Here is a 26,693-nt window from a genome sequence, read left to right on the forward strand (position 1 = left end):
TGTGGGGGTGATTCTGTGTCCAGGATATGTGTGTGTGTGTGTGTGTCTGTGTGTGTCTGTGTGTGTGTGTGTGTGTGTGTGTGTGTGTGTGTGTGAAGAGTTGCGGGGCCACCTTTGCACCTGTGGTACATGTATGTGCATGTATGTACACACCATCTCCGATCTGTAAACAGAGGCTATTTTGTGACCAGGTGAGGTTAGTTTAGGTACCAGCTTTAGAGAAGTGTTGCCAACTTATAGCTGGCTTGCTGAGCTGGGGAGAGGGATGGAATCCAAGAGGAGGTGGCCTCCATGATTCGTCTAGAAAAGGACCTCAACTCAGAGCCTGTGAGGAAGGAGAAGCAAAGACTTAGCCTGGTGGCTTCAGTTGTGTCAGGTGAGGGTCCAGACCCCTCTCTCTGCCCACATAAACAAAGGGAGTTACATTTAAGAAACTAGATCCAAGGCTGGTCCACTGGCTTGCTGGGTATCTCTGAGATGATGCCTATGCCTTTCTGTGCTGATGGCTATTCAGATGGTGAATAGAGGGACTTACATGCAATAGGACATCGCAGCGGCGGGGGAGGGGGGAGGGAGGGTTGTGAAGATAAAACAGGACTAGATGTATTGAATATATTCATACCAGTAAGTGTGAGCTATTGAAAGCCCTGGGATTCCAGTGATTAATTGCAAGGGGTCACCATTGGAAATTAAAAGGTGGGGGGCTTATAGGAAACCTTGAGAGGTGCACTGGCTGCTTTCCAATGAGCTAGGGTTTGAAAAACACACACACATACAAAGAGATTCGGGAGGAATGCGCAGTCCAGAATGTAGGGTCTACAAGAATGAAGGTTAGCAATGTGCCGAAGCCCCAGTGAGCAGAGAGAGAGAGCAAAGCACGCTGTGAAGGGTTCTACTCAGGGTTCGGTGCTCTGGCACAGGGGGCAGACAATTTTATTTCACACTGAGCTGAACGGAAGACCAAAACCCCAGAGGGGTATAGTGGACAGAAAGCGTTGAGCCACCTGCAGTGAGCTCACCCTTCAAAGCCAGGACATATGGCATCCCAGGGACCTGCAGGCAAGTGTAGATAACATCATTGCTGTAGAGGAAATTACAGCAAATGAAAGAAAAAAAGAAGGGAGGGGGGAAGCCCTGAAGATGGGCACATGTTCTGATTTTCAACAAGGGTGGAAGGATAATTTCTGAAGCCCACTAAACTACTCAATAGAATGGTTGGTCTCTTAGTATGCCAGAGAAAATTATTGAATGCAGAGTGAGCATTCGAAAGAATGCAAAGCTTGGGGCTTGGCAGAGGAAGCCGTTCAGTTCCGTCCTTCTACAAAGAGCTGAGTCGTAGTGGGTTCATCCAGACACTGTAAACTAAATGAATTAAGTCAAAGATAAGGTGCACCTGCAGTGACAGACATTAAAGACAGCACGTCAGAGTGGGGTCTGGAGCTAAACGGTACAAGAGCAAGGCTGAGTTCAGTCCCCAGCATGGGGACACGGGGAGATAGACTCCATTTCAGATTGCATTTATTAACATGGAAATGTGTTCATTGTCCAAGGTGGATGGATTGTTTTGTGAGTTTATACTATGAACATATTAAATGACTATTAAAAAACAGATTTAGAATACATGCAGAATAATCCCCTCATGCAACATTACGTAGTTTTATTAATGGATATCTATCTATCTATCTATCTATCTATCTATCTATCATCTATGTATGAATGAACTGTGTATACCAGGAGAGTTGATAGCACGTATCTCCTTTGGCTTCTCTGGTTTCTGAGGTATCCCCTAAGACAAGGTTGCCTCCGAGAAGCAGAAATGAGACGTGGAGAGATAGCAAAAAGGCAAAAGAGGTCTGGGGTGTAGGCTAGTTGGTAGAGTGCTTACCTAACGTGCAGGACACCCTGGGTTCTATTCTATACCCAGCAACTCATAAACTGGGCTTGCTAGTGAATACTTATAATCCCAGCACTTGAAGGGCAGAGGCTACACAACAAGTTCAAGGCCAGCCTGGGCTAAAGGAGAAGGGGCTCTAACTGCTGCTCATCCCTCTCTACTGGTTGAAGGCTATTCCACTTTGTAAGTTCTGGGTTGCTCCTGCTAGGGCTTCGGAGAGCAAAGCAGAAAGACTCTGGGTGCAGGCAGGATGATGGGACATTGACTATACAGGAACCTGCAGCCCCAGCTGATGTCTCTGGGCTAAGCCAAGGGGATTCGGTGCACAGCGATCAAATGTGTTATCCCTGTGAGCGTATCCCAGGACATCCCCATCTGGAGGAGGCTTTCCCTCTGTCTTTTGTGGCACTGGGAGCTGTGCCCATCTTTTCAGAAGTTAAAAACAGAGCCACGGGAACAAGAACACATTTGGAGCTGGTGTTGGAACTGGGCAGGCAGACGCTTGCTTGGCACGCCTCAGGCTCCGGGTTTGAGCTCCAGCTCAGCAAAACAAACACAAATTTTCAGGAAAAAGGTAAATTTGGTGTTCATTAGGAGCCTATGTAAAAGCAAAGCACAGCAAATTTCCTGTTTCGGGCTGGGTTCCTGGGAGATAAACAGGTCCCTTTGTGTAAACTCTCAAGAAACGCAACACACAGGATTGATGAGGGGTCTTGAGGGCTGACGCAAAGGCTGTCATTAGAGCTCGACAGCAATCTCTGGGTGCCCGAGAAGGGGAAGGAAAAGCATATTTATCACATCTGTAGCTACAAGCCCACACAGCCACAAGGCAGCAGACTCGGGATTTAAAGCCGAGGCCTGGAGAAACGGCCCAGTGGGTACCGGGCCTGAGCTCCCGAGTTCAGTCCCTCATCACCCACATAAAAACCAGGCTGGGGGCAGGCATCTGTAATCTCAGTGCCTGGAGGAGGGAGGGGAGGGAGGCTGGGGTAAGTAGATCCCGAGGGCATGAGGGTGGGGGGTTGCTGATCAGATAGATCTATGGCAAACTGTAGGTTCGGTGAGAGACCCGTCTGAAAAAATGAGGTGGAAGCCAGGCTGTGGTGCATGGTCACAGCACTCAGGAAACAGTAGCAGGCAGAGCTCCATGAGTTCCAGTCTAGCCTGATCTACATACGCTTGCCCTAACGGAAACTTAACATAATTCTAACTATAACCATAACCCTGACCCTGACCCTGACCCTAACCATAAGCCTGGAAACAACCTTAAGTTTCCTTTTTAAGAAACCTGTGGGCAGTTTTCTATCACATCCATTGGCAAGGCTAGGACGAATGGTTTACTCTGTGCTCATGCAGTACTTTTAGGAGATAGGAATTTGTAGCGCCTCTGTTAAAACTCAGGAGCCAAAGTTCAGGAAAATAACAAAGAGCAGTGCCTGTTAGTCAGACAGCGCCACATCCATTAAAGAGATTACTAAATGCACAATATGTTTTGGGGGAACAAAAACCTTGAATTTCCTCTTAAATATACATGTGAGCAAGCAGAGGTTTTGTTTTTGTTTTTGTTTTTTAAGCCAAGGCTACATAATGAAATTCTGTCTCAAAAATAAAAGAAAAATTGGTAGATAAAGATACCCAAAGCTAAAATCTAGCCTCCACAGACACATTCACACCACACATACAAAATAGACATGTCTTGCTGGAGGGTAAAGAGAGACTCACTTAGAGGCAGAGACACAGACAGACAGACAAACACACAGAGAGAATATGAATATGAATATGAATGTATGTATTTCTGCCGGGTGTGTTGGCTCCAAAGCAAACAACTCAGAAAGAAAGGTCCGGGCTCTGAGAGCCTACAGGGTCCTGGCTGAGCAGCTGTTCAGTGCTGAGTGAGGGAACCAGAAACCGAGTGTGTGGTCAGTAGGACATGGTGAGTGTCTACCCGTTCTTCTAAGATGCACACATGAAAGACGCAAGTTCAGTCTCTGCTCTCATTAGCAACAGAAACTGCGTCAAGAGTGCGGCACTTCTTTTGAAATGCAAATGGCACAGAGACTCAGACTAAAGGTCCTGAGTCACTTCCTCAGCCAACCAGGGTACAAGTTTATCAAAGACTCTATTTTTTTAAGACAGTTTTTTTTTGTTTTGTTTTTTTGGTTTTTTTTTTGGGGGGGTAGCCCCTGGCTGTCCTGGAAGTTCTTTTGTAGACCAGGCTGGCCTTGAACTCACGTAGAACCCTCTGCCTTGGTGGGACTAAAGGCATGCACCACCACGCTCTGCTGTCTTTTTTTTTTTTTTTTTTTTTAAACAGAATTCCAGGACAGGTAAGGCTATACAGAGAAACCTTGTCTCAAAAAATTAATTAATTAATTAATTACATATGTGGGGGTGGAGTGGGGGTGTATCTACAGATGAGGGCAGACCTTCCCCCAGGCCTAGAAAGGGTGTCAGATCCCCTGCAGCTGCAGCCCCGGCCCCCACCCCACAACCCAAAGTGGGTGCCGGGAACTCACACTGCAGCTCACTGCTTCGCCATCCTTCCTGCTCCACCGAAATCTTTCCTCAAGAAGCTGCTGCTAAGAAGCTAGAGAGAAGAGACCCACTTGGGTCAGGGACACTGAAGCTCCGGGTGCTGACACGGTGTTAGGAAGTGTTGCAGAAGAACGGTTCCTTAGCTGCGTCCAGAGTAGCTCTGGGTCTGCCTCTGCGGGTTTTGTCTTCCTTCTTCAGGCCGGTTTTCTATTGTTTGTTTGGAAACAAGGTTTCATGTAGCCCAAGCTGGCCTAAAACTCACTCTGTAATGGAAACCCACTTGAATTCCTGATCCTCCTGCCTTCACCTCCGCAGTGAGATTACAGCTGAACACCTTCACACCTGCCTTCGGGTGATATTTTAAACGATCCTTCTGGTATTCACGATGTCAAACGTGCATAGGCATTGGAAGTCAAGGCCCTCTCCTGGTTTAATCAAGGAGCCCTAATGGGTTTTACAGGTGGCATAATGGTTTCAAAGAAGACAAGGAACTGGGAAATAGCTGAGCCAGAGCAGAAGCTCAAACTCACAACATGTCCCCAGATTACTTGATGGACCATGAATCCTGAGGTCAAGTAGGGGGCAGAATCACTGTACCACCGTGTATTCTCAAACCAAGTTTCCTTAGCTTTGAGCTTTGGTTTTCCGGTGAGGTGAGAAGAATTCTCCTTTCCTGGTCAGAGGTAGTTTGATACTATCAGATACAGTAACTGGCAAGGTGATGCACATCTGTAATCCCAGCACTTAGGATGTGGATGCAGGAAGACCAAGGGCAGCCTAGGTAGTATGGGACCACCTCTCCCCCTGTTGGAAAGTGCCAATAACCCTGAAAAGAACAGAAAACAGCCTGTGCCATGCCGGGCAGCTAAAGCAGTGCATAGAGGAAAATTCATTGCTTTTAGAAGTAGGTACCAGGGCTGGAGAGATGGCTCAGAGGTTAAGAGCACTGACTGTTCTTCCAGAGGTCCTGAGTTCAAATCCCAGCAACCACATGGTGGCTCACAACCACCTGTAATGAGATCTGATGCCCTCTTCTGGTGTGTCTGAAGACAGCTACAGTTTACGTATACACAATAAATAAAAAATGCCTCTTTAAAAGAAGAAAAAAAAGAAGTAGGTACCAACCTTCACTCTCCACCTCTGCTTTAGCTGTGCATCAGATGGTGGTAGCATTTGAAACTGGATAAGCCATGGCTGCCGCCCCTAAGATGTATCCAGTACAGAGGCAGGAAACAACCTTCTATATGAAGTTACACTAGGAAGCAGAAGAGGGTGAGCAGTGTGGTACTGAGAGATGGAGCAGGCTGGCCTGGAGGCAGCAGTCACCACAGAGCCTAGACAGGAAACTAAAGAGCATGCTCAGCCTGACCTACAGTAAGATGGAAGATGGCAATCTCTGTCCCCTTTAAGTCTGCCCGGATTTGGCTTACCTTAAAATAAACAAAGAAATAAATAACCTGCATGTATGTGCACCATGTGTGTGTGTCTGGTGCCCTCGGAAGCCAGAAGCTTCCCTGGAATTGGAGTTGCTGATGGTTGTGAATGAACATGTGGTTGCTGGGAACCAAACCCAGACCCTCATGAAGAGCCGTGAGTGTGCCTAACCACTGAGCCACCCACCTACTTCTCTAAAGTGTGGAGTCCCTTTCAATGGACTGAGGGAGTATGCTTAATATGGGAGATAAGAGAAATTCAGTTCCCAGAAGTAAGGACTGAAAGTCTTTCCAGATGATGGTGGCACCCACCTTTAATTCCAGCACTCAGGATCAGAGGCAGGCAGATCTCTGTGAGTTCAAGGCCAGCCTGGTCTACAGAACTAGCTTGGTCTACAGAGCCAAGGTACCAGGCAGTGGTGGCGCATGCCTTTAATCCCAGCACTTGGGAGGCAGAGGCAGGCAAATTTCAGAGTTCAAGGCCAGCCTGGCCTACAGAGTGAGTTCCAGGACAGCCAGGGTTATACAGAGAAACCCAGTCTTATAATAAATAGATAAATAAATAGATAGATAGATAGATAGATAGATAGATAGATAGATAGATAGATAGATAGATAAGCGGAGGGTGGGGTGGGGGAGCACACCTGGTGTTATTAGTCAGAAAGCAGCAGGCAAGAGAGAGCTACTAGATGAATTCTGCAAAGCCCATTTCAGATGGGGCAGGCTCCTTATTCATTTCAGCCACTAGATGGCGACTGGGCTCTGGGAAGTTGTGGGTCCAGGGAACTAAGGGGAAGCCTTTTCTATTATAACTTCTCTAGAGGGGGCAGATGCTCTAGGATGATCTACGGCTTTGCTATGGGGACATGCATGATTTAAGGCCATTGGGACTGGAAGGCATTGGGACTGGCCAGGGAATGCAGAGATAGGACCGGTCATTTACAATACCCGGTTACATCTGCCGTAGCTAGGGACGGGGCTTGGGACAGGTGTGGCTAAACCATCCCTACCTTGTTTCCCTGCACCAGGATGGCAGGGTTTGGTCAGTTGAAGGGGGGTGAGGCCTGATCACTCCAGGCACTGATCTAATTGTAACCGGCCTGCCTGGTCCAATAAGCATTTAGGAGGTTAAAAGGCTTGTTTGGGGTTAAAACGGAGATTCTGTGGTTAAGAGCACTGGCGGTTCGGCTTACTATCTTCTGTAACAACAGTTGGTGGCCTGGCGCCCTCTTCTGGCCTCTTTAGGCACCAGGCGCCGAAATGGTGCACAGATACACAGGCAGGCAAAATGGTTACAGGCTTAAAATTAAGGGGGGTGGGGAGGTCCATTTGGTACTCCAGTTAGCTGCTCAGGTTTTTCTGCTCCAAGGATTTTGGAAGGCTCACCTGCTCCCACTTACCAAATGGACAGGAATTAGAGAGGCCAGAAGTAAGGAACCCAGATTACAATGGAGAGAGCTGGAGAAGGTGGGCTTTGGCTCTGTCTGTAGCAGTGGTGGGATTCCTGTACCCCACCCCCACCCCCACTGCTCTCCTGAGTAGCCTTAGTCCAGGCTCACTTCCTCAGGAACAATTCCAAGCGAAGCATCCATCACTGTGGCCCTCTGTGCTTCCTGGTAGGCAGCAAATGCCATCAGGAAGCAAGCCACAATGTAGTATGACTTCCATGCCAGTGTTCAAGAGGCAGGCACATCTCTCTGTGAGCTTGAGGCCTGCCTGATCTACACAGGTAGTTCCAGGCCAGCCAGAGTTCCACAGGGAGACCCTGTCTTAAACAAAAACAAAACAAAAAGAAGCAAGCCTGGGGGTGTAATCCAATCAGAAGATAGCCTGCTTAGCATACTTAAAGCCCTGGGTCAGCCTCAGCCCCATAAACTGGGCAGGTGGAGGCAGCAGGATTAGAAATTCAAGGTCATTCTTGACCACATAGGGAGTTCAAGGCTAGCGTGGCTACTTCAAACTTCACAAAAGCAACCCTGAGCTGGTGACTTAGTTAGGGTCCCTATTGCTGTGACAAAACAGGAGCTGATGCAGAGGCCATGGAGGGTGCTGCTTACAGGCTTGCTTCCTGTGGCTTGCTCAGCCTGCTTTTTTCAATAGAACTCAGGACCACCGGCCCAGGGATGGAACCACTTACAATGGGCTGAGCCCTCTGCTATCAATCACTAATTAACAAATTACCTTAAAACTGGATCTAATTATCTGGAGGCATTTTCTTCAGATAACTTTAGCTTGGGTCAGGTTGATATAAGTCTATCCAGTATAGCCTGTGAGGTGGCTCAGTTGGTAAAAGTCTTTGCTCCGAGGCCTAATGACCTGAGTTTGATTTCCCCAAACCGACAGAGAGAACTGACACCTGCAAGCTATGGAACTTCTGACTTCTGGAAGCAAGCGTGCGCGTCTGCACACACACACACACACACACACAGACACAGACACGGTAAATGCATCTAGCATTGTTTAGTCAGCTGTAAGTTATAGCCCCAAGCCTCCTTTTCAAACCAGGTTGCTGTCCCCCATTCCTTTTACAATGGATGAATGACCATCAGGGGCTACCAGCTTCCAGGCCACATTCTCAGCTCCTTAATCAGTACCCCTGCCTTTTTGGAATAGCGCTGTCCCCATGGAAGAGTGGATGACCTGTTGAGAGGCAGTGGGGTTTGGAGAGAGAGACCACAAAACCTTACTATGCTCTCTCTGCCTGCCCCTATCGTTGGGGTACTGAACTTGGACTCTGAAAACACCCCCCCCCCAGAGGCTCAGGATGACCCACCTGAGTCCCCTTGTATTAGCCAAGATGCTGAGGATACAAGCAGCAGACGCTGGTGCCAACTAACGCTGGTGCCAATTGGAAACTTATAGGAGGGGGGTTGGGCAGTCATTGGGGTGGACGGCAAAGCTGGGTTACTAGGAGCCACAGTCAGATCCAAAGCAAGAGAACTCCCACTGGCTGGCATTTGGCTAGGGATGGGTGCACACTTCTGACTGACAGTCGCTCCAATGCTTCATGCAGGGGCAAGGGCTGGCTCCTCCTGGATACAGCGTGTTCCCCACCCGCTTGTGCTCACTGTGCCCCTGAAAGTGTGTGCTCTGTTGAGAGAGGAGCCAACACATTCAAGAGTCATAATTTCCTTCTGGACAGGAAGCATTTCACGCCAGATCAAGGGAAAGCCCCTAAAAGCCTCTGAAAAGAAAAAGCATCAAAATACATCAAAGGCTTTGGTGATCCCAAAAAGCTCACAAAAGCTTAGCATGCAAGAGGAAAGATAGCACAAGTCAGTGGCTCTGAAATCACAAGGAACTCATCAGAGGAGCTTTAAAAGAGAGCGTTCGCAAATGCCACCTCCAGATCCTGACCCACAGCGGGTAGAAGGAATATCTCCTTAAAATCGGGGCGATCGCGGTGTGTGCCCAAAAGCCACTGGCAACGTCGGGGTTTTATTCCATGTTGCCATTTCCCTGAGATCATAAAGTGAAAAATCAAAAGTTGGAATGAAAGAAACAACAGCAAAGTCACCTGAGGAAATACACACACACACACACACACACACACACCCCATGGACGAAGACTGTCGTTCAAATAAGAAATCATGGCCAATTTGCATAAGCACATTTTATATGGAATAGAGATAAAGAGTGCGTTTTTATGCTGTTTTATGATTATTACAGCCGAGGTAGTATTTTCCCCCACACCATCAGACCTCCTTTTAAACATCTTGATAAACCCCCTGAAGAAGAGTGGCTGGTCTGGGAACCAGGCACTCAGTAAGGCGCTGGCCAGTTTTGCCTCTGTCTAAAGACTCCCTGGCTGGTGCGCCGCCCCTGCTGTGCGCAGCCGCACTCCAGACTCCCTGGCATTCCAGACTCCCGGAGCACCACAATCTGCCAATCTGACGAAAAGGTTACACTGAGTTCTTTTGTTTGTTTGTTTTGGTTTTTCGAGACAGGGTTTCTCTGTATAGCCCTGGCTGTCCTGGAGCTCACTTTGTAGACCAGGTTGGCCTCGAACTCAGAAATCTGCCTGCCTCTGCCTCCCGAGTGCTGGGATTAAAGGCGTGTGCCATCACGCCTGGCTCCTGAGTTCTTTTTTTTTAAAGGGCATCTCTCACATTGCCAATGAGTTTGAACTTTTTGTTTCGTGTGGCTATTAGCATCTGTCCCGTATGGTGCTCTGTGCCACTGGCAGTCCCTAGTGTGGTGTTCTTCAGGGGTTCCAAGGTCGGGGTTCACCAATAAACTCTTAAAGGTTGTATTGAAGGGATCTGGGGCGGAACTTTTATGTGTTACCGGGACAAACCAGGAGGTGGCGCCAACGATCCTGTCGGTGGGAAGAAGGCTGTGAACTCCAGGGCACACCTAGAATTGATCTCCACTGGGCTCCTTCATTTGTATATATAATGACCCAGTATTCTCCAAATTGCTGCAGCTAGGCTACCATCAAAGTAGCCTTCATCCATGTGAACTTGACCTCTGTCCATTGTAGTAAGAGGAGTCTCTGGTTCCCAGAAGTGATATAATCAATCCTGGGTCACAGCCAGGAAATAATTTCATTGTTTGTTTGGTTTTGGTTTTTTTTGAGACAGGGTTTTTCTGTGTAGTTCTGGCTGTCCTGGAACTCACTCTGTAGACCAGGCTGGCCTCGAACTCAGAAATCCGCCTGCCTCTGCCTCCCAAGTGCTGGGATTAAAGTCGTGTGCCACCACTCTTGGCTCTTTTGTTTGTTTCTTATGGAGATTGAACCTTGAGCTTTGTGAATGATAGGCAAGTACTCTACCACCAAATCACACCTTATCTAATACTTTAAAATTTAAAACAGAGGCTGGAGAGATGGCTCAGCAGTTAAGAGCACTGACTGCTCTTCCAGGTCCTGAGTTCAAGTCCCAGCAACCACATGGTGGCTCACAGCCTTCTGTAATAGGATCCAATGCCCTCTTCTGGTGTGTCTGTAGAGAGTAACAGTGCACTCATATACATAAAATGAATAAATACATCTTTTTAAAAAAACATAAATAGATGGCTGGGAGCTGGGACCTGGAGAAGGAGTACTTGCCTAGCAAGTGTGAGATCCTAGGTTCAATCCCCAGCACTGCAGGGAAGCCAATAACAATTTGAGTTGGAGAGATGGGCTCAATGGGTAAAGTGCTTGCTGCAAGCATGAGGGGGACCAGAGTCTGACCCCGCCCCCAGAACCCGCATCAAAAAGCTGAGGGCTGTGGCATGTGTCTCTGCTGGGGAGCCAAAGACAAGGGGCTTGCTGGTTAGGCAGTCTAGCCAAACTGGTAAGGTTCGCTGTAAGCAGACAACAGCTAATGAAGACATTTGACATTGCCTCTGGACTCAAACTCATATGTGCATATGTGCACGCAAGCACACACACACACAACACACCAGATATAAAAACTGGACAGATGGCTCAGTAGTTGCAAGCACTTTATATTCTTGCAGAGGACCCTGGTTCCAGTTTCCAACACCCACACCATGGGTCACCGCCACCTGTAACTCCAGCTCCAGCAGGTCTGGCAACCTCTCCCAGCCTCCTCAGGTACCAGCCACAAACATGGCATCCATAAATACATCCAGGCTGAACACTCTTGCACATAAAACCAAATCTTTTCTTGAGATTAAATAAATAAATAAAATTTAAAAACTGAGTGTTGATTCCTTTTTCTCTCCCTACCCCCGAGGGTTCCTAGCTCTCTGGGTCAGGGATAAGACCTGAGATTCTCTGAGGAGTTCCATTTGATGCTGATGCTGGTAGCTAGGTAGCTAAAAGCCACACTCAAGAGAGACACTGTACTCTGACCACTCTAGCTTGACTCTTGCTGCTGCAGGTATGGCCTTAAGCTCATCAGGGTACCCTAGAGGCAGCCTTCATTATATCCTGAAGCTCCTGGGATCCCCATCCAATCGGGGAATGTAATTGGGCTCAGCGGATGCAAAGTTCACAGGATATAATCCTAAGGGCAGCTGGCAGATCCCAGAAAGGTCAAGCGAAGGGTGTTAATGAGGTTCTGGCTGCTGGCATGGGACTCAGGCTGCTGGGAGTGTGAAGGCTCCAGGTCAGGGGAAACTGACAGGAAGAGGGAAGTTTTCCTCAGGGAGTATGTAGGGCTGGGAGCTGGGTTAAGTCTCAGGATGGATGCCCAGGTGTTTAGACATCAGAGGATGAGCAAGGTCATCCACACACTTTTCATGGGCAGACTTTGGGTGATTGACAGCCGAGCAAAGGAAGTGGGGGCAGCAGGTTAGGATCCAGCCTGAAAGGCATCCGGCAACTTCCTCTACCTATGTTTCTGCTCCATTATTGTTGGTTGTCTATTGAGCTATTTACCACGATGAGGCCCTGTCGAGATACCAGGAACACTGCAACCAGTAAGACAGGGAAGAAAGAGCCCTCAAGTCCAGGAGAGAGCTTTTTGCTTGTTTTTTTTGAGACAGGGTTTCTCTGTGTAGCCCTGGTGTCCAAGACCTTACTCTGTAGACCAGACTGGCTTTGAACTCACATCCACCTGCCTCTGCCTCCTGAGCAGTGGGCTTATGCCACCACTGCCAGGCTCTGAAGCACTTTTTTTTTTTTTTGATGTGCATTGGTATTTTGCCTGTATCCATCTGTGTAAGACTGTCAGATCCCCTGGAACTGAAGTAACAGACAGTTGTGAGCTGCCATGTGACTGAGTCATCTCTCCAAGGCCCCTCTTAAGCACTCTTAAGGGGAAAGGACAGTAAACCTCTAAATAAATCATTGGCAGAGTGAAGAACACAGACAAGACCTAATGAGAGGCATGGTGGGGGAACCTACTTTAAAATACCATCATTAGCTTCAGCTTCCCTAGGAAGACATTAGAGTTTAGAGAAGAAGGAGGGGAAGGGCAAAGTCCCTGGGGCTGGAAAGTGCAGGAGAGGGTGTGCAAGTGGTCTGAGCTTAGTGTGCAAAGGGAAAATGGAGAGGCCAGCAGTGGTCAGAGTCTGCTGTGGGCTCAAGACCAAGTTAAGGAGAGCCTAGGCATGGAACGTCGGGTCAGGAAGATGGAGAGTTTGAGGCCAAGGACTACAGGGATGGATGACTCGGTGGTTAAGAGCACTTACTGCTCTTGCAAAGGGCTTGAATTAGATTCCCAGCACCCACATGGCAGCTCACAGCCACCTGTGACACCCCTGGGTGGGGGGAGGGGTGTATGCACATGGTACACAGACACAAATACAGTCTAAATACTCATACATGTAAAATAAAAATAACAAATCTTAGAGGGAGAAAGAGAGAGAGAGTTCAAGGCCAGTCTCAGACATATAGTGAGTGATGGTCATTGTGGATGCTATGAGACCCTTTAAAAGAGAGAGATCAAGCTGGGAAGCTGTGATACACTCCTTTAGTCCCAGCACTCGGGAGGCAGGGCCGGCAGATTTCTGAGTTTGAGGCCAGTCTGATCTACAGAGCGAATTCTAAGACAGCCAAGGAAGCTTTGAAAGAAAAGAGAGAGGGGGAGGGGGAGGGGGAGGAAGAGGAGGAGGAGGAGGAAGAAGAAGAAAAGAAGAAGAAGAAGAAGAAGAAGAAGAAGAAGAAGAAGAAGAAGAAGAAGAAGAAGAAGAAGAAGAAGAAGAAAGAAGAAAGAAGAAAAAGAAAGAAGAAAAAGAAAGAAGAAGAAGAGGAAGAAGGAGGAGGAGGAGGAGGAGGAGAAGAAGAAGAAGAAGAAGAAGAAGAAGAAGAAGAAGAAGAAGAAGAAGAAGAAGAAGAAGAAGAAGAAGAAGAAGAAGAAAGAAGAAGAAGAAAAAGAAAGAAGAAGAAGAGGAAGAAGAAGAAGGAGGAGGAGGAGAAGAAGAAGAACAAGAAGAACAAGAACAAGAACAAGAACAAGAAGAACAAGAACAAGAAGAACAAGAAGAACAAGAAGAAGAAGAGGAGGAGAAAAGAGTGAGAGACTCGATCAAGTGAGACCACCAGGCAAGCCAGACACACTCTCAGATTACACCTTTAGCTTTAAGGGCAGATTCCAAGAACTGCAGAGCACAGAGTGTGGAGCTTAGGAAATGGTACCACAAGACAGCAGCCTGCAACATCCAGCCTGCTGGAAACCCCACAGAGGAGCCCTGTCATCCTCAGGATAGACAAGTTGCCGGGCTTGGGAGGTGGGGAAGAGACAGGGGAGTGGCAGTGAGTGAGGTGGGAGGGAGTGGGTTTTCTTTATTTAAACGTGCACTTGTGTGTGTGTGTGTGTGTGTGTGTGTGTGTGTGTGATGTATATGTGTGTGGAGACGTGATTAGGATATGAGTGAAGATCAGAGGGCAGTCTGTGTGTGGGAGTGGGGTCTCTCCTCCTACCACGTAGGTCCCAGGGATCAAACTCGGGTCATCAGGCTTGGTAGAAGGCATCTTACCTGCTGAGCCATCTCGATGACCTGGTTTGGCTTGGCGGAAAGGTCTCATGTAGTTCAGGTTGGCCTCAAACTCAGTATGTCACCAAGAATGACCTTAAACCTCTCATCCTTCTGCCTCTGGAGTTCTAGGGGTATGGGTGTACCCTAGCCCTTGGCTTGCATGGTGCTGGGGTTGGAGCCTGTGGCTTTGTGGATGTTAAGTCAAGCTCCTATCAGCTGAGCCCCATCTCTAGCTCCTGGACTGTGAGTTAAAAAAAAAAAAAGTAGAAGACTATTTAAAAAAAAAAAGATGCAAAACTATTTTTCAGTGAAAAGGAATGTCGGCTGACACTCGCTTCAGAGCAACTGAGGAGGAAAGTCAATGGATGCTGCAGGTGGACAGACTTCCCGTGGGAGTCCTTTTTACCATTCCATTTCTCATGGTTCATTAAACTTTATACTTCTGCATGTGTTCGCCAAAATAATCTCTCTTGTACGTGCCCGGATATATATATATATTATTCTATTAAAGGTGTTTGAATGCTGTTGGAGCTCTTGAAAGGCCTGTGTGTGGGGGAGTACCATCATCTCTCAGCTCCTTCTCTATCAGTAGACCCCTCATCCCGCCACACCCTCCTACAGCCCCCACTGGCTCCTGCAGCCCCTAATGCCGCTAGTGCAGTAGCCTGCTGCCCCAGGTGTCTGTCTCCAGCCCTCCTGTGTGTGCACTGCGCCTCGCTCGCTCATAGCCAGTGGCTGAGCGCTGGGCTCCACAGAAAGACTCCCCAGGGCCACTTCATCCTCCAGAATGGGCCCCATCCAGCCCCAGAGGAAGACATGAGGGGAACTTTTAAGACAACACCATGACTCACCACCGCTAATGACTTCCCAGAAGAGTTATGATTGGACACTGGACTGCTCCCTCCGAAAGAAGACTAGGGAAACACACACTCAGCCTGCTGCTAATGAGAAACATGTGGACAGGGCACTTCCATAGATACTGCAGGGCAGGTAAACCCAGATTGGTATTCCTGCCAGCAGGGGGTGCAAAGAGAAAGAATAGGTTGCTATGGTTGCTTGGGAGTTCTAGAAGCATGGGCTAGAGTGTCTTGCTTTGTTTTTCTTTCCTTTCCTTTTCTTTTCTTTTCTTTCTTTCTTTCTCTCTTTCTGTCTTTAAAACTTATTTATTTAATGTATGTGAGTACACTGTAGCTGTACCCTTCATGTGGTTGTTGGGAATTGAATTTTAGGACCTCTGCTCACTCCAGTCAGCCCTGCTCGCTCAGGACCAAAGATTTATTTATTATTATACATAAGTACACTGTAGCTGACTTCAGACACACCAGGAGAGGGCGTCAGATCTCATTATGGGTGGTTGTGAGCCACCATGTGGTTGCTGGGACTTGAACTCAGGACCTCTGGGAGAGCAGTCAGTGCTCTTACCCGCTGAGCCATCTCGCCAGCCCCTTGCTTCATTTTTCTATTGCTATAACAAATATCCAAGATTGAGTAGTTTATAAGAAGTCCAAAAGCATGGCCCTTCTGTTCAGGGCCTGTTTCCTGCATTCTAACATGGTGAGGGCATCGTGTGGCCAACTAGAACAAGCACGTGGCCTGGAGAGAGGCCTCGGCCATCGAGTGCACTTGCTCTTTGTGGTGATGGAAGTGGTTCCATTAGGAGGCATGGCCTTGTTGGAGGAAGTGTGTCACTGTGTAGGAGGGCTTTGAGGGTTCCTAGTGCTCAAGTGCTACCCAGTGCAGAACACTCAGTCACTCCTGGTTGTCCTATGATCAAGATCTAGAACTCTCAGCTTCTTCTGCAGCACTGTGTCTGTCTGCATGCTGCCAGGCTTCTTGCTATGATGATAATGGACTGAACCTCTGAAACTGTAAGCCAGCCCCAATTAAATGTTTGCCTTTGTTAGAGTAGCCTTGGTCATGGTGCCTGTTCACAGCAATAGAAACCTTAACTAAGACACAGTTCTTGAAGAGGATGGAGTTCCTAGCACCCATGGCCAGCAACTCACCATAACTCTTGTTCCAGGGAATCTGGTGCCCTCTTCTGGCCTTTAAGTGTATACACACACACCACACACACACACACACCACACACACACACACACACACACACACATACACACCACACACACACACACACACCACAGAGAGAGAGAAGCACAATAGCTCAGGATTCTTCTTATGTAATCACCAATGATGTCACAGGAGCTCCACCATGTAACTTCCTATAAATCTAACTCTCTTCGATTTTAATAATTTACTATATGTGTGTGTGTGTCAGATCTTGGATTACAGACAGTCATGACCTGCCATGTGGATGCTGGGAATTGAACCCGGATTGCTGAGCCATCTCTCCTGCTCCCTAACTCACTCTCAGAAGCCGCAGTTCCAAATACCTTTGACACATGCTTTGAGGGAATTAAAGTGTCTAGACATGAGGGTACATTGAAGGCACAATAAGGACTCACTCTACAGGACAAGAGCTGTGTCTGCTAACAGTACTGGTCCAGGCAGGAAGGGAGCCAGGAAGCAAAAACTGACTCTTCTCTTGCTTCCCACCTCATTTAGGGCTTCCCATTGACTGAGTCTAACCAGAAGCTGGCAGGATGGGGTCCTTTAGAAGTTAGACTCTTGGGCCCGAGGACATAGCTCAGTTGGTATAGTACTTGCCTAACATGCACAAAGCTCCAGGTTCTATCACATACAGTGTACAGGTTGACACACTTCATCTCAGCACTCAGGTGGTAGAGGCAGGAGGGTAAGAGTTCAGGGCCATCCTTAGCTAAAGTGGTGAGTTCAAGGCCAGCCTGATATGGAAGACCTTGTCACCCAAGAAGTCTTCTGAGACCCAAAAGATGACATGAAGACAGGGAGAAGGTGTGGATGGAGACTAGCCAATGTGATTGGAGGATGAGGGCCCAGCACATTGGGTGTGAGGTTTGGGCAAACTCAAAAGTCCTTGATCAGAGGACGGAGGGTGGTTAAATGGTCAAGAATGCTTGTTCTTCCAGAGGACCCTGATCTGGCTCCTAGCACCCTCATTGTGACCCACAAACATCCATAACTCTAGTTCTAGGGCACTCAGCACACACACCATGCACATACACGTGTGCAGGCAAAACATTCAAAAATCTAAAAATTAAAAAATAAAATAAAATAAAATTCTTGACAGTGTGCCCAGTTGTCCTTGAGACAGTGGACAGTAATAAGTGGGCTTAGGGTATATGTGATGGTTTGTATATGCTTGCTCAGAGAGTAGCACTATTAGGAGGTGTGGTCTTGTTGGAGTAGGTGTGTCACTGTGGGTGTGAGCTTAAGAGCCTCATCCTAGCTCCCTGGAAGCCAGTCTTCTCCTAGCAGTCTTCAGATGAAGATGCAGAACTCTCAGCTCCTCCTACACCATGTCTGCCTGGATGCTGCTATGCTCCCACCTTGATGATAATGGATTGAACCTCTGAACCTGTCAGCCAGACCCAATTAAATGTTGTCCTTGATAAGATTTGCCTTGGTCATGGTATCTGTTCACAGTGGTAAAACCCTAACTAAGACAGTATGACACATGAGACACAAAAAAACTGGAACCCTTTCTTTCTTTTCTTTGCAAGCGTCAATTGGCTGAAGTTGGCCTAAAACTCTCTAAGTAGATGAGTGTCCTTGACTCCACCTTCGAAAGTGCTTGGGCTAAAGGCATGTACCATGATACTGCTTTATGTGGTACTGGGGATCAACCCATAGCCTTACTCATGTTAGGCAAGCACTCTGAGCTGCATCCCCATCCAAGGGTTGGCTTTTTAGTGGTGAAAAGCCCGTTAACTCTTCTTCGCTTTGGTCCTGACTCTTGTGCTCCCTTCACTCCAGCGGAACCCTCCCAGCCTCCCAACGGCAGCTGGCCCCCGAGTCTGAACGAGAGTGATGCTGAAACCGCCCCGGTGGCCAGCCTCACCTTCTCTTCCTACTACCAGCACTCCTCTCCGGTGGCCGCCATGTTCATCGCCGCCTACGCGCTCATCTTCCTCCTCTGCATGGTGGGCAACACCCTGGTCTGCTTCATCGTGCTTAAGAACCGGCACATGCGCACTGTCACCAACATGTTCATCCTCAACCTGGCCGTCAGCGACCTGCTGGTGGGCATCTTCTGCATGCCCACAACCCTCGTGGACAACCTTATCACCGGTGAGTATGACCAAGGGGCAGCAGGAAGGCCCTCTTCACCCTTCGCTTCGCTTCCACTTTCCAGCTAAAGACTGACGCGGAAGCCGGGAAGACAGAGATCACTGAGCCTCACAGACAAGGGGCCGTTGTCTCAAACTCTGACAGAGAGGTGAATAAGAATAACCAACCTAATGGGCTAATCAGTGCCAGGCATGATGTATGATTTGTAAGTTATCTTAATTAATCCCTAGAATAAGCCAACCAAGCATGCTTTGTTATTTAGCCTCATTTTACGGATGAGGAATCAAGCTCAGAGCAGTTAAGGGGCTGATCTGTAATTATTTACCTTGTCAGTGTCAGGGCCAGTGTGCTCATACCCCTGTGTCTATTCATATCTCCTTTGGCCACACCCTTGGAGAGAGTTCCCATGGACAGAATTAGACAGGGGAGGAGTAGGAGGTGGGCAACTTTCTTCTGCACGAAGACCTGGAAATCCACTCCTGCCATCCATCCTCCCATAGAAGATGCTCTTGTCCTGCAGGTCTTGAGCTCCCATTGGCTGGAAGACTCAGGAGTAGGGACTGGCTGACCGCTGAGCTGGGACTGGGTAAGAGGTCTTTAAATGGAAGTAGACCATCACCTGCAAAGTCCCACAGTTGTCAGAATGTCACACACTCATCTCTGATGATAAACCTGTCTTGTCTTAACATCAGAGTTTGGAGACTCAAGCTGTGGAGACCCTTCAGGTCTAAGGGGGAAGATCCCCTGGCTCTTGGGGTTCTCAGCTGTTCCTAGGGAGTCCTCCTTGGTCTGCGCTCCCTCTTTATAGTGGCTCTGATGACGCAGGCCCAGGGAGGGGAAGCCTGAGGGTGTGCAGGTTCCTGGATCCTAAAGGGAAATGATGGAGAGTCTTCTGGCTGTATGCCCGGTGGAGACTTGCCTCTCTGTTGAGTTCTGATCCCCGCAGAGATGCCAAACACAAACCGTACAACCTTCTTCCAGCACCCGCAGACAGTCTAGATCTAGATCTGGCCTACAAGTCTCCAAAGGGTATTTACAGTATAATCATTTATGTGACATTTTCAAAGGCCAAATCGTATTTTCTGTCCCCTGAGATAGCAAATTGACAGATTCAAGAGATGGAGGGTGGGTCCGGTAATGAAGGACCGAGTGGAAGCTTCCTGGAGTGATGCAATATTTCTGTATCTTGATGGACGCTGCCTGGCTGCATGTGTGCCTTAAACCTGTGCACCTGTATGCCAAAAACAGTGGGGCTCATTGTTTGTCGAAAATAGTTCCAGTGTGAAACATGCCCATATGTTAGTCCATTTCCATGGTTGGATATACATGATGGGTGTCAAGATGGCTGAGCAGGTGAGTGACTGGTTGGTCCCCAAGTCTCTTTCCCCGAGCCCCATAAAGTAGAAGGAGAAGGCCTACTCCTGCAAGTTGTCCTCTGACCTCTGTGCATGTATGCATGTGCACACGAGTGCACTCACACACACACACACACACACAAATACACATGTGTATGTGTGCATGCACACACATCAAATGTGATTTTTTTTTTAAAAAAAGAGAAGGGCTAGAGAGATGGCTCAGGGGTTAAAGAGATGGCCCAGTGGTTAGAGAGATGGCCCAGTGGTTAGAGAGATGGCTCAGTGGTTAGAGAGATGGCCCAGTGGTTAGAGAGATGGCCCAGTGGTTAGAGAGATGGCCCAGTGGTTAGAGAGACAGCCCAGTGGTTAGAGAGATGGCCAAGTGGTTACGAGTGTGTACGGCTCACTAGACGCACTCTCAGCTCCCACGCTGGTTAGCCTACAGATGACTAGCTCCAGTTCAGGAGATCCAACACCTCTTTCACGTGCACCTGTGTTCATGTGCACACACCTAAACACAGAGATGCAGATATACACATATAGAAATACACTAAAAATAAGGTTAATCTTTTTTTAAAAAGTCATGTGGCCTCCTAGAAGAACAACTCTGTGGCTGTAAGGGAGTCTTTGTTGGTAGGTACTTTTTAAATGGGAGTGTTTGCCTATTCTAGTATGCATGTATGTATGTGTGTATATATTTATTGTGTATGTATTTGTGTGTATATTTATTTATTTGGTTTTTTGAGACAGGTTTCTCTGTATAGACCTCAAGCTAGCTCTGCAGTCTTGAACTCAGAGATCTGGCTGCCTCTGCCTCCTGAGTGCTGGGATTAAAGGCGTGGACCACCACTGCTCTGCTATTTTTAAAACTTTTTATCTTATTTTATGTGCATGGACATTTTGCTTAATGTATACATGTGCACCCCATGCGTCTCTGGTGCCTGCAGAGACTTGAGGGGGGCATCAGATTCCCTCAAACTGGAGTTGTAGATGGTTCTGAGTCACTGATGCTAGGAACCAAACACAGGTCCTCTGCAAGATCAACAAGAGCTCTTGGCCACGGAGCCATCTCCCCAGCCCCTTGAAACAATGTTAGACTTAAAGTAAAATAGCGAAGCTAGCATAGAATCTTGGCATATGCTTTGCTCTCCTTCCCCAACAATCATAATAGAGTAAATACCTGGAGAAAGCTTCCGTGTGTTGATAACTCATCAGGGTTGGGTGGTCTTTTGGTTTTTGGTTTTGTTTGTTTTGGTCTATTTTAAATTTCACTAGTGTCCCCTAAATGTCATTTTCTAGGAGTTTGAACCATAATTCCAAGAAACACAACTGAAATGCTCAAATCTTGAATGGTGGAGCCAGGTGTGATAATCTGAATGAACTCAAGAGGCCAGCCTGGGGTTATGCAGTGAAACTGAATCTCAAACAGAAAACAAGCATCAATCACAAGGTCATGACAATAACAGCAATGGAACAGGCCACTTCAGAGGCTGCTTTAACTATAAAGTAGGCGACAATAGCTTGTATTGCTGCAAGCATAAACACTCAGGTACTCAAATGATATGTGTGTGAGACGATCACAGGTCTGAACGGTGCATTCTGTTCATAATGGGTCTAAAGTGAAGGTTGGGAATTGTATGCATTCCACTTTAGAACTGTGGATTCCTGGATTGCCATGGATGTCTTGGTCATTGTTTTCATGCTCTGAAGAGGCACTGTGACTAAGGCCACTCTTATGAAAGAAAGTATGTAATTGGGCTTTGCTTACAGTTTCAGAGGTTAGTCCATTGTCATGGTGACCGAAGGCAGGGCAGCACAGAAGTCAGTAAGATCTGCATCCTGACATAGGCAGAGAGAGGAGAATTGGGCCTGTCATAGGCTTTTTAAAACCTCAGAGCCCACTCCAGTGACTCACTTCCTCCAACAAAGCCATGCCTCCTAATCCTTCTAATCCTTTCAAAGGGTCCCATGCTCAGGTGACTAAGCATTCCAATAGATGAGCTTCTGGGGCCATTCTTTTCTTGGGGGGAGGGGGTTTTGAGACAGGGTTTCTCTGTGTAGCCCTGGTTGTCACTCTTTTTTTTTTAAATTAATTTATTTATTTCATGTATGTGAGTACATTGTTGCTGTCTTCAGACACATTAGAAGAGGGTATTGAATCCCCATTACAGATGGTTGTGAGCCACCATGTGGTTGCAGGGAATTGAACTCAGGACCTCAAGAAGAACAGTCAGTGCTCTTAATCGCTGAGCCATCTCTCCAGTCCCTGGAACTCACTTTGTAGACCAAGCTGACCTCAAACTCAGAAATCCGCCTGCTTCTGCCTCCCAAGTGCTGGGATTAAAGGCGTGCTCCACCACTGCCCAGCTCTGGGGGGGTCGTTCTTATTCAAACCACCACACTGGCAGAAAACTCAAATCTTGTGGGGGCTAGGGTGACTGTCAGATATTACCCTGTGGTTCAAGCAAGTCTGGAATTGGCTATGCAACCAGGCTAGCCTGGCATGTGTGATTCTTCTCGCAACTCTGTCTTCTGAGCCCTGTGGTGCCAGCTGTGTTCTAGCTCATCTGATTCTTAAGACGTTTGGTGGGCTCCACCAAAACCTTTGATAGGTCACTTCTATATAGAGTTATAGACAGTGGCCCTGGGGGAAGATTTTGAGAAATTTTGTTTCCCGTAAATGCAGACATCAAAAAGATATCACTAAATTTTATTTATTTATTTATTTATTTATTTATTTATTTATTTATTTATTTATTTTACAGACACAGATAAAGTCAGTGTGGCAACAGTGCACACACTCTTGGAGCCAGATTTACAAAAGAAGATACATAAATCAGAACTCTCTGAAAGTCCGTGTATAGTTTATATTGCCAGTATTCAAAATGGTGTGAAAGTCAAATATCCAGCATTAAGAAAATCTTACTTTGGGGGTGGGGCAAGAAAAAAAAAAGAGGAAGGAAATTGGGCTGGCTAGGTCTGGAGAGATGGAGATGGCTCAGCAGCTAAGAATTAAGATTCCCTTGCAGAGGAGCCATGTTCAATCCCCACATGGCGATGTGTTCAATTGCACCCATGGATCACAACCTGTTAACGGTTTCTAGCTCCTTCTTCTGTCCACTGCAGGTACTACATGCACATGGTACACATACATGCAGGCAAAACACTCATAACTAAATATAGATTTTTTAAAAAGAGGTTGATAATGTAAAAATAGTGAGAAGGTTTTAAAACTTAAAAAAAAGCAAAAAGTTTTAACATATGAAAATATGAAAAAGTGGTACTTCAGGGTTATATTGTAAGCAGCCACACAGAGGTCATGCCTAAGGGCTGGCAAGCCCCGCCATCATCAACCATCTGCTGACTGTCTTGGAGTGCAGTAAACAGTGAGAGGCAGATCTTCCTCGATTTTCCAGCAGCCACTCCATTTTGTTTCTCCTATTTTTAATGTTTAACGGTTTATTTATTTGTATTTACAAGCGCTGTATCTGCATGTACACCTGCATGCCAGAAGAGGGCATCAGATCCCATTACAGATGGTTGTGGGTGCTGGGAATTCCAGACCTCTGGGTGAGTAGCCAGTGCTCTTAACCACTGAGCCACCTCTCTAGCTCCCCTTATTTTCAGGTTTTAAAATGACATTTTATTCTTGCTCTCTTCTCTCTCTCTCTCTCTCTCTCTCTCTCTCTCTCTCTCTTTCTCTCTCTCTCCTCTCTCTCTCTCTCTGTGTCTGTATGTGTGTGTATCTGTTACTTTGTGGGGCATAGGAATGCATGTAGCTTAACATACATGTAGAAGTCAGAGGACAGCTTATGGCGCTATGCAGTATAGATTCTCTTCTGCTATGTGGGTCTTGGATTGAGCTTAGGCTTGTGACAAGAGCTGACCTTGACCGCCTTGGTGTAGCCTAGAGTGAACTTGAACTCCTCCACCTCTGGATTATGGTAATTACAGGCCCATGCCCTACGCTTCACTCTCACGCATGTTCTGTGTGATAGGTCTTCCTCGCCTTACCCACTCAGGCTCACAGTCTCTCCTGAAGATATCCTTACTGTCACAACCAAAACAATGTCTTTCCAGGTTCCCAGGTGCTCTGCCTTCCTGACGTGGATACAGGTCTCCTGGGACAGCCTGGGGCACACTGATACTCCTTCCCTGGAGCCTTCCATGGAATTTGAAGCTTTCGGCTTTGGTTTTTAGGGTTTTGATATTTAGGAGTTTGGTACTTGCGAAACGTTGCTTTGGGGAGCTTAGACTCAATCTTTCTGGTGTTCTGGATTCTGACTAGAACCACTTGTCTCACCCAATGTCAGACCTAGGGTATCTAGCTGATTTTAATTATTTCCTTCCTTCTTTCTGGACCCCAGTGCTAGGGATTAGAATTAGGCTTCAACCATACTTTATCATTAAACTACATTCTCAGCCATATGTATGTGTGTATACACACACACACACACATATATTTTTTTTTTTGAGGCTGGCGAGATAGCTCAGTGGTTAAGAGCATGTGCTGCTCTTGCAGAGGACCCATGTTTGGTTCCTAGATCCCACACGATGGCCCACACTATCAGTGAACTCAGTTGCAGAGGTTCTCAAGTCCTCTCCAGCGCCGAGGGCTCCAGGCATGCATAGAGTGCACACATGCAGGCAAACACTCATACACATAAAATAAAATATAAAAAACCTTATTAACTTACTCATGTGTGTGTGTGTGTGTGTGTGTGTGCGCGCGTGCGCACGCGTATGCGTGGTGTATTTGAGTGTTTATATGTTCACCATACATGTGTAGGTGCCTGTGAAGGTCAGAATCAAATCCCATAGTCCTGGACTTATTACAGGTGGTTGTGAGCTGCTGTTGTGGATGCTGAGAGTTGAATCCCACTCCTCTGCAGGAGCAACAAGTGCTCTTAACCACTGAGCCATCTCTCCAACCCCTTGGTCTCTTTTTGATTTTTTTTTTCTTTGATTTTTTGAGACAGGGTCTCTCTGTGTAGCCTGGCTGTCCTGGAACTCACTTTGTAGACCAGGCTGGCCTCAAACTCAGAAATCCACCTGCCTCTGCCTCCCAGGTGCTGGGATTAAAGGCGTGCACCACCATGCCCGGCTCTCTTTTTGATTTTATTTTGTGTGTGGATGCTTATGCACGCACACATTCATGCATGCATGTATACATTTTTTTCATGTATGTGTGAGTGTATGCATAGGTGCGGAGGCCTGAGGTTGACATCTCCTGCTTTAGCCACCTGAGTAGCTGGGATGACAAGTCTGTGCTTCCCAGGCCAGCTCACCGAAGTGTTTCCTTAGCTCTCTCCAATCAGCCCTAGGTGCCAGGTCATGACATCACATGTTTAGAAGCTGCTCTTCCATTATTTGCAATATGAGCATTTTTGTTGTTTTCTCTGATGCCAGGACCTGCACTTTGGCCCTGGGATCCTTGACTAAGGATGCCTCGTGACTAGGGCATCTGTAAAGCAACCTCTTCCCCCTTTCTTTAAAGGACAGATGTTCGTACAGTAAAGCTGGGATCAGGTTGGGTTCTCTAGCACTACGGATGCAGAGCAGAACCTCAGGGAGATGCTCTTTTGATCCAGCACTGGAGGGTGTGTGTGGAACTTGTCTCAGACGGAGGCCTCTACGGGTGAGCAGTCTCAGGCTGTAAACATCCTAAACATCCAGGAAGGAGTTGCTAGTCTTTTCATACATTGGTCAGTCCATCATAAACACTCTGGAACCAAGCCTAGTGGCACTCACGTTAAATCCTAGCACTTGGGAGGCAGAGGCAAGCAGATCTCTAAGTCTGAGGCCAGCCTGGTCTACAGAGTGAGTTCCAGGATAGCCAGGGCTACACAGAGAAACCCTGTCTCAAAAAAAAAAAAAACACAACAAGAAAAAAAAGGGGGGGATCATATTCTGATTCGTGAGGAATGTGCTGGCATTCCTCTTGAGCCTGGCCAATATGACATGGCTTTGCCAATGTCCTGTAGGTCCAAGCTTTGGAGCCTGCACATGGCTATGCCCATGTAGGCAATATTCATTTACTCAGAACTTCACTCCCTCCGTGCGTCCTCTGCTCCCTACACCTTGATTAGATTCAGTTGAGCCATTGAGGGAGAGCAGCATGGATCCGTGGGCAAGGCACAGATGAGAGCCGAGCCTTTTGCTCGATTGCTTAGGTAACTGCTGTCTCTAGGCTGTGAAGCCAGCACTTCCCCCTTTCTAATTATGAAGTACCCTACGGGGTGATCCTCTGAGACCATGCAAATGTCATGGCTCGTTATATTTTTGTACCGACTTCATAGTGTTGCCACCCACAACACTGCTTCTCATCCTGTTCCCTCTTAATGACATTCACATCCTCTGTATTTACTAATTGGCTCTCTGCTTCCTGGCGTTTAATCCAACATGATTGTTTATTTTGTTGCTTAAACTGCTCTAGGTCTGGCAATTGCAATTGGAAGCTCACAGCCGCTGGCTTCTGTGTCCTTCCCATATACAGCCATCATGTTTGGAGTATTTCCTTCCTTCTTCATTCCACAGAATGTTCTAGATCATCTCACAATTTTCTTACACCAGCCCTGGAATTAACTAGTTCTTTTAAAAGCCTTGTTTCCTTTGATTGGCCTGCACTATTTAGTTCTATTTTATGCGCATGCGAATTCTACTCGCATGCCTGGTGCCCACAGAGGTCAGAAGAGGGCATCAGAGCTCCTGGAGCTAGAGAGTTATGGATGTTGAAAGCCACCATACGGATGCTGGGGACTGAACCAGAGTCCTCTGCAAGAGCAACCAGTTGTCTTAGCTGCTGAGCCATCTCCACAGGCCAAGGAGTAGAGTATTTACAAGCAAAGGTCTGACTTCCTGAGGGTGCTTATCAGGGTTAGAGTGGCTTGATTCTAGACTCTGAAGGGACAGAGCTGGGACATGCATGCA

At 47.3% G+C, this 26,693-nt stretch overlaps 1 protein-coding gene across 2 annotated transcripts in view; it reads left to right on the forward strand.

The window, feature by feature from the left end:
* Npffr1 (neuropeptide FF receptor 1) overlaps nucleotides 1-26,693 on the forward strand; it is a 34,170-nt gene that overhangs the window by 571 nt on the left and 6,906 nt on the right. The window contains exons 1-2 of one of the 2 annotated variants that reach the window (XM_011243444.3): nucleotides 18,091-18,405; nucleotides 21,063-21,312. Coding sequence is in view for 1 of the 2 variants with exons in the window: in NM_001177511.2 (NP_001170982.1) it covers nucleotides 18,091-18,405 (315 nt within the window). In the remaining variant the exon portion in view is untranslated. Of the gene's footprint in view, nucleotides 1-18,090; nucleotides 18,406-21,062; nucleotides 21,313-26,693 lie in introns of those variants that run through there. The other variant, NM_001177511.2, reaches the window with a different exon arrangement.

Source organism: Mus musculus, chromosome 10, assembly GCF_000001635.26.
Source record: "Mus musculus strain C57BL/6J chromosome 10, GRCm38.p6 C57BL/6J".
Lineage (NCBI taxonomy): Eukaryota > Metazoa > Chordata > Mammalia > Rodentia > Muridae > Mus > Mus musculus.